The sequence below is a fragment of the Mytilus edulis genome, chromosome 10, assembly GCF_963676685.1.
Source record: "Mytilus edulis chromosome 10, xbMytEdul2.2, whole genome shotgun sequence".
NCBI lineage: Eukaryota > Metazoa > Mollusca > Bivalvia > Mytilida > Mytilidae > Mytilus > Mytilus edulis.
Genome location: NC_092353.1, coordinates 60,096,362 through 60,104,314, shown reverse-complemented (window position 1 = coordinate 60,104,314; position 7,953 = coordinate 60,096,362). Strand labels below are relative to the sequence as shown.

The 7,953-nt window shown below is 32.0% G+C and overlaps 1 protein-coding gene across 2 annotated transcripts; it reads right to left on the bottom strand.

The window, feature by feature from the left end:
* Positions 1–1,008: 1,008 nt before the first annotated feature.
* On the bottom strand, positions 1,009–7,745 carry LOC139491601 (glutathione S-transferase P-like). Of its 2 annotated transcripts, none has more exons than XM_071279363.1 (8): positions 7,483–7,745; positions 6,337–6,387; positions 5,830–5,936; positions 4,459–4,549; positions 3,839–3,942; positions 3,384–3,440; positions 2,220–2,261; positions 1,009–1,370 (listed from the first exon to the last, which is right to left on the bottom strand). In XM_071279363.1, the coding sequence occupies exons 2-8, from the start codon at positions 6,365–6,367 to the stop codon at positions 1,182–1,184; spliced, it is 621 nt and encodes a 206-aa protein (XP_071135464.1). In that variant the 5' UTR covers positions 6,368–6,387; positions 7,483–7,745; the 3' UTR covers positions 1,009–1,181. The 2 variants fall into 2 exon arrangements, with proteins under 2 accessions (XP_071135464.1, XP_071135466.1); XM_071279365.1 differs by having other exon boundaries at positions 7,448–7,548.
* Positions 7,746–7,953: the final 208 nt, after the last annotated feature.

Genomic DNA, 7,953 nt, shown 5'->3' with positions numbered 1-7,953 from the left:
ATTCCATTGAGATACAAATTATTCAGTGCCGGCTAAATAGCAAATTTGCTATTTTGCCGGTGCCGGTCAAATAGCAAATTTGCTATTTAGCCGGTGCCAGTCAAATAGCCACTGCCATTACATTTCTGCGGTGGCTTAAGTCACTTTTAGAACGAGGGGCTTTCAATCATATGTTGTCATTTTACAAATTGCGACTTGGATGTAAAGTTGTCTCAAAGGCACTCATACCACATCTTCTTATATCTATACCTGTATTATGGTAACAATATTGCCAAACTTGTTAAAAAACAGTCAGGTACCAGTCTAATGTCTGGCTTCCTGCTGAATTTATCTTTTGAACTCTTTCATTAAAAATATGTCTCAGAGTGTAGGTCTATTACAAAGCAGGGTTCATGTAATATTTGCAACTGACCACTGTTAGATGCGAGACAAGACTCGTTGCTGAAGACTATACTTGTTTACTTTTTACACATTGTGACTTGAATGGAGAGTTGTCTCTTTGGCACTTATACCACATCTTCTTATTTCAACTAAACACCAAACTGTCATCATCTATGACCATGACTATATAAAGCAATGGTAAAACTGTTTTCACATAGTTTTAAAGTTCACACCAAATATTCATTAGAGATAATCTCTTATTTTAAATATATAAACACCGGTTGTTTAAAACAAAAAATGTAAAAATCCAGATATCTCATAACTCTAATGCTCTGAATTTCTGAATAATACTGTACATCTCACTATACATACAGTTAAATTATATCTCTTTGTTCTGTTTGTTGAGTGTATTACAGTAAATTTTCCTAGTTAATTACATAGAAGTCTCCCATGGTTATATACATTTGTAGATATTCTGAATACTACCATGAGCGCATGTAAAATAAACATCCTCTGGTAAAAATATATCAAATATGATTTTTTTTGTTGAATATTATGAAGGCATGAAAATCTGCCTTCATCAAGCTTCAAAAACTTATAAAATTAAGAAAAAGGTCAAGAACACACTGAAAATTAATCATATTTTAATTTCTCCTCCACATGATTGCAATATTCATCAATCATTATAAAAGTTAATTGTTCAGGCCATCTACAAAGCGTACAAGAAGTTCTGCCATTTACAAAGCTGCAAGCCTGTGTCCCCAAACAAGTGGAATGTTCACCACTCCCTCTATAGGGATTTATTGTTTTCCATTGCCATTTACAGGCATATTCTTGAAGTGGTCAGTTTGTCTTCTTTTCTGGACTCCTGGTCTAGCCAACACTCGTTCATAGAAAGCTTTGACAGCTGGGAAAGCATCAAGACATCCAGGTGAGAGAATGATTAGGATGTCCAACAGATCAAATAAATTGTAATCTACCCAGGATATCTGACGGTAAGAAAAGAACTAATATCAGTCAAAATATCAATAAAGCAATTTTTGCAAGATAAGATATGTAAGATATACACTTGTAAGATATTGCATGAATATAAAATCCAAGCAATACAATTGTTACTTAGTACTGTAAATTCAGAAATTTTTGCATGCATTTATTATTGTGTTTTGTCATTTTAGACTAAAATGCTATTGTAATTTTTGCAATATTGAGAAAAATCCTATTTAATTTAAACAAAATATTTCAAAATGCGAATTTAAATTATTGCAATTATAACCCTGTTACATTTTTTGCAATAATAAAAACATCGCAATAATTTCTGAATTTACAGTAACACATTTAACTGGTTTTTTTTCTAAAAAATATTACCAGTAAGTTGAAGTTTAATAGTTATTCTTTTTTTATGTGCCATTTTGTCATATTACTTCTTCAATTTCTACATGTTTATGCATCACTGGCTTTCAAAGGGTTAAACTTGACTGTTCATGATGAAGGTGAATATAGAACACAAGGCAGAGTTATTTTCATTTTAAGATAGACTGATTGATTGGTGTTTAACGCCTCATTCAAAACTATTGTGTTATTTAGCGGTGGTCCCATCATACGTTTTTATGGGTGGTTGAAGCCAGAGAGTAGAGATATTACCACAACCTTTGGTAGGAAAACTCACAATCCTAGCCAATTATAATCAAGAGTCTAGTTCAACGGTCCTGTGAAGGATTTGAACTCAAAACCTCAGTGTTGACTGGCTTGTGATATAGTATTTTGACTACTTAGACCACTGAGCCACTGATTATTTTAATTTTAAGACACTTTTTTTATGAGAGTGTATTAACACATACCTTTTCTCCAAGAATGTAACCCTTGGTTGGTTTCAGGAGATTCTGAAAAGAAATAAATACAGGTAATAATTAATTATCAATAAAAGATCAACAATTGTTAATAGCAATCTAATGGTGTCGTACTGAGTATGTCAAACTCAGATTCTATGTTCTTAGTTGCAAAATACCTGCTTAAATAGGTATAAAAGCATAATTGATTTACTAATTGAGAGATTCATTTCTTTATGTCCAGTGAAAAATATTTCATACATATTCATTACAAGAAAATGATTTGCAGGGATACAGGGAAAATATGCAAAATTGCCCATGGATTGACTGATTGTTGATTTCTTCACAAATATTTCATTCTATTAAATGAAAACACTTTCATATTTTTTTTAAAACTAGTAGTTGGCAGATAATTAAGAGATAACTGATTTGTATTTGAAGCTTTAAGGACGTCCATCAGTAGTTTTACTGTAGCAAATTTAGTTTACCTGGCGACGTGTAGCGGAGACAGGTAAACAGGTATTTGCGACAGTAAAACTACCGATGGACGTCCGAAAAGCTTCAAATAAAATACAGTTATCTCTATTCTAATGCAAAACAAGTTCATAATTAAATTACAATCATTATTTCAGTTTAAAATCTTCATTAAAGAAAATTCCCCAAAAGATGTTATCTTCTTTGGTCCCTACACTAGATGAGGTCATAGGTATGCTTCCGGCGTCAAACATAAACACAGGGCGTTTTCTGGCTTCTGTGTCGCTTCAGAATGTAATAAAATTTGATAAAAAGAAGATTTTTAGGTGCAACATGTGAGTTTTTGGCTTACTATTGTAGAAATTACATGTCAATACATTAAGCAATTCAAAATGACTGGAACCACAAGGAGATAGAGAATTTTACGCTTACTGTCATTCAATCAGAACCATTGATACAAAATAGCTGCATTATAATGCTTGTTTACCTGGTAGGCACAAGCAAATGGCAAAAAGTTCTTACATGGTAATTCTAAATCACTTTTGGTGGTGAATCTCAAGTTGAGATTCACTCTCAAATATCTTACTGTATTTTGACCTGAAATCACACTTTACAGTCATGACAGTAATTCAACTGTCACCAGTGACAGGGATTTTAACTGAATCCCCTTGATTGTAAGTTACTTGTATTAGAAGTACATACCTCAAATGGTTGAAATTTTTCAGGTAGTTCTTTAATGAATGGCTCTTTTCCTGCTTCCTACAATATACATTTATGTATATTACACGCAAATAATATACATTTTGTACTTAACTCTAGAACAGCACATCTACCATGAACCAATAATTGTTTGGTCAAACTGATTTTTTTCTCTGATCATATGAATCCAACTGTTCTTTGATGAACCACTTGAAGTCTGTTCTCATTTATTATGCTATATGTATTTTGCATTCAACTCCATCAAGTCATGTCAAATCTGCTTTCCACATCTTGTTTGACATGGTAAAAACAAGAGAATGTAGGATATTGGTTTTGTTTTTATAAAAAAAAAATTCTTTTATCCAATTATTTTTCAAGTGTAGTATTTTTCATGTACTTTCCCCTTTTTGGTAGTGAAGATGAACACACATCTCCTTTTATTGATAGGATTTACTTACATAGTTTTGATAAATCATTCTAACGTAAGCTCCTCTGAGATCTTCTACAGCAGAATTCATCATGTCTAATATTGATGCCTGTTTAATGTCTGACCCATAAAGATCTGAAAATGAAAAATATCATTAGTATTTCAAATTCAATAAAAGGACATGTAGGGATATATTCATTTGGTGATTTTACAGGTCATAAATCAGAACATTCATACTTAAAATTACTTGCATTCATGCACCCTGTTTAACTCTGATTTATTTTAACACCAGCAAGAGTGAATTACAACAGAACCACCTAATAAATAAACAGTTCGAATAAAAATATAAAGGTGATTTTGTTTTCAAGTTGATCCAGTCATTTCCAGTCAATCGACCACAATTTCATTGTAAACTACAATAACCAAGAACTTTAACACGATACAAAATGTACATGAAAGATTGACCAGAAAGAAAATAAATTGTCTCTCTACTCATTTAGGTGGGGCATAATGCCCCTCCACTACAGCTATGGTTAGAAACAAAAACAGTATGCCCTCTTTAATATTGTTCAGATGGAGCATAAAAACCTTAATGCCCCGTCTCTTCTACTATTTGCAGGCATCAAAACATGTAGATAATTATAAGTTTACCATATTTTCTGCCAAGATATGCCAGTATTGCATTAGACTGCACCAGTTGGAAACCGTCATCATCTGTGTAACATGGACACTGGCCAAATTGCTGAAATCAGATACATCCTGAATTATTAAATGACTCTCAAACAGCAGGGTAATCAAATCTATTCTTGCAGAGTTTGTTTCAAAGGTCAATCTTGTTTGTTTGATTTGATTTACGAGGCCCCTCATGGGGGGGTGGGGGGGGGGGGGGGGGGGGGGGTGTCCTAGTAATCACATAATCACCATTTTTTTGCCAATATAATCACATAATCATTAAATATTTGCTTATCTTTAGTAATCAAATAATCATAAACTAAAAATACAGTCCTAGGTAATCAAATAATCATGAAATATTTGGCTTAATAATCAAATAATCATTAAAAAAACGGCCAAGTAATCACATAATCAAAAACCCCATGAGGGCCCTCATTTACCAACCATAAATTGAAATCTGACACTTAACATGCTTTATTGGGCTTTTATTTGCAGATTGTATAATCTTAAGCATGGTTAAGATGTCAACTAAAATGATCTTTTTTTAAACTGGATTACTCAAGTAATTATCAAGACCAATCATATGATAGAGAGATGAAATGTCCTACTTTAAAGGAAAAAAATCTCTATTTTTGTCTTCTTTTTAACATGTTTAAAGAAATGTCATTTGACAAAATACAGAGTGCTCAAGCTTCCATGTTCAAAGGTTTTTAAAGCCAATTAGAACTACAATGTATTGTTTAGTAAGATTATGAACAGGGTTGTCTCCCTTGATATTTATCATACCATATAATATAATATTTCCTTTTTTTTTATGTGTGTATTAGATCTCTTTGTCAGCTATAACTCTTTCTCAATATTTATGTACATATGCATTTATATTGTTCATTTTATGCTCTTTGTGAGTTTTCTTGAATAAATAATTTGAATATGAATTTGAGTTTTTTGTAGACCAAACATGTGTCTGGTGTACATAATCATAAGCCTGGTATCTTTTATGAGGTTTTTTTTAATATACAGAATTATTTAAGCTAAGATATGCATATTGCCCCTATTGGGATCTATGCTAAACATACATTTGTACTGTTGTAGATTTGTATGTCAATCAAATGCACAAATAACGAAATGTATAATGTATTCTATAAGCGAACACTTGGACAGAAAGATTTAAATCAAGCATATTCATCTCTAGTTTTTTGTTGGGGTTTTGGTTGCTCATTGTTCAGTTTAATGTGTAGAGTTTTATGATTGAAGAAAAAAAAATTAAACAAATTGTGTTCCTTTAATTTGTTTATACAGCATGTACAAAAACAGATTTTAAAAAGTCAAATGTCATTTTTTTATGCTTACCATCTTTGGTTTCCAGTTTTCTACCCAATTTTCTCTGGGTCCTGCATTTACTTCTTCATATGTTATGTTTTGATCAGTCAACAATGTGCGCATAGCTTCAGCTCGGCCTGAATAACAAAATATTAAAGCTTGATAAATGATATTGTAGATCAAATTATCAATATTACCTGAGAACTACAATCTTAACCATCAATTTTGCATAAAAATGTTTTGAGTAAGAAGGAAAAGAAAGCAGAAATCAATTAATGAAGTAGTTACATGTATAAAATTAAAAGAATTGAAAGTATTCCTATTATAGAAGATACCTAAAATAATTCAGAAAAAAAACATTTGAGTGTACATGTAGAATATCATAAAACAAAAACAAAACATTAATTTGAGTGGATTTAAGGCTTAAAAAAACAACAAAAAGAAATGAACATACACTGGAATGAGAAAATCAATTGTTATTTTAATAACCTTAATATTAAAAAAGGAAACCATAGTTAAATAATTATATATACCTACCTCTAACTGGAAAGTATACTAGTGTTGGCATCTTTGATAGTTATTGTGTATCTAAAATGTAAAGATATACATGTATAGAACATGAATTATTTGCTGTAAGCTATGTCCAGATTATTACATAGAAATATTTTTATATCCTAGTACAAGTAGTGAAGGATACAACTAGATCATGTAGATGGAGCAAGGAAGTAAGTCAGTTTCCACTTTATTTTTTTCATGCCAAAAAGTATTTTTGAAAAGTTTTGGAGATTTTTTAGGGGGTGGGGTCATTGCCAACTTTGTCCCCTTCAAACCTCCTTTCACGTTAGTTTAACATTCAGGTTATTAACATGCTTCTTTGAAGAAAAAAATCAGTTCCATTTATAAACATGATAAATGAGGGTTTGGATGGGGTTAAATGATTAAAGAATAATGCCCTTAAAAAATGAAGGTTAGAGAATAACGGGCAAAAAAATGAAGATTAGAGAAATGCATGGTCTAATTTTTTGAAGATTAGAGAAAAAAGGGGTTAATTTTTTGAAGATTAGCATATTAGAGAAAAAAGGGGTGAAAATTAAATGTTTACAGAATAACAGACCACCCCCCATCCAGACCCTCATAAATGGTTTATAAAATATTATGATCATCTCATGATGATCTGGAATTTTTTTTAAAGGAGAGGGGGGGGGTCCTTCAATTTGTACATGACACGTTGGGGTTTTGAGCCTTTTTTCTCTATTCTTTATAAATTTTGCTCATGACATGTACATTTTTACATACTGAGTGATGATCAGTGATCCACTCCTTTTTTATGCACCCCCCCCCCCCCCCCTTTTTAAAGAACAAAAAAACTCCGAGATTTAATTCATTTCTTGAGAAGTCATCTTTCAATATTTGCCACTTTACAACGCTTCATAACTTCGAAATAGGAGAAAGTGACAATATCTTAATAATATCTCGTCCTTTCGCAAAACATTAGTCAATAAAAAAAATGATGGCCATGACCTGGTTCATAATTTAGGACATTTAAAAGACAAGTTCGCCTAAAAGATCAGACTACTATTAAAGTGTTTAAATCGCGAACATTGTGTCACAAAAGAAATAAGAAATACTCTACATGTTCCATACGAACCTGACAATCTGTCTCCTGAAATGACTGCAGCTTACCTGTGTATCCTGTTTACCGGCTTGATGACCCAGTTTGCACGATCGATGTCCGTGTGCATTCGGTCTTTTCCGTTAGATAACATCAGTCAGAACTTGCATTTTCAATTCAAGAATTTTGGATCATGAATAGTAGTGAAAAGTTAAACTTCAACGTACTTTCATCCATATAAGGCACAACATGTGCACCATAATTGAGTTACCTTGTTTTGTTTCATCCCGGTTCAGCTAGATTACCGATTATTAGCGAAAACATAAATCATCGCCGTAATCACAGGTATTTGGGGAATGGACCCCCCTTTTTTTTTTGACCTCACTAAAATAAAATTTTGGCGTTTTTTTTATTCATTTACAATTTTCTACAATGTATAAACACATATCAAGTCTCAACAATCCATTGCTAGTCGATTACAATATTTTTTTTACTATCCATACGAGCCCCAAGTGAAAAAAGAAGCTTTTTTCACTTGGGGC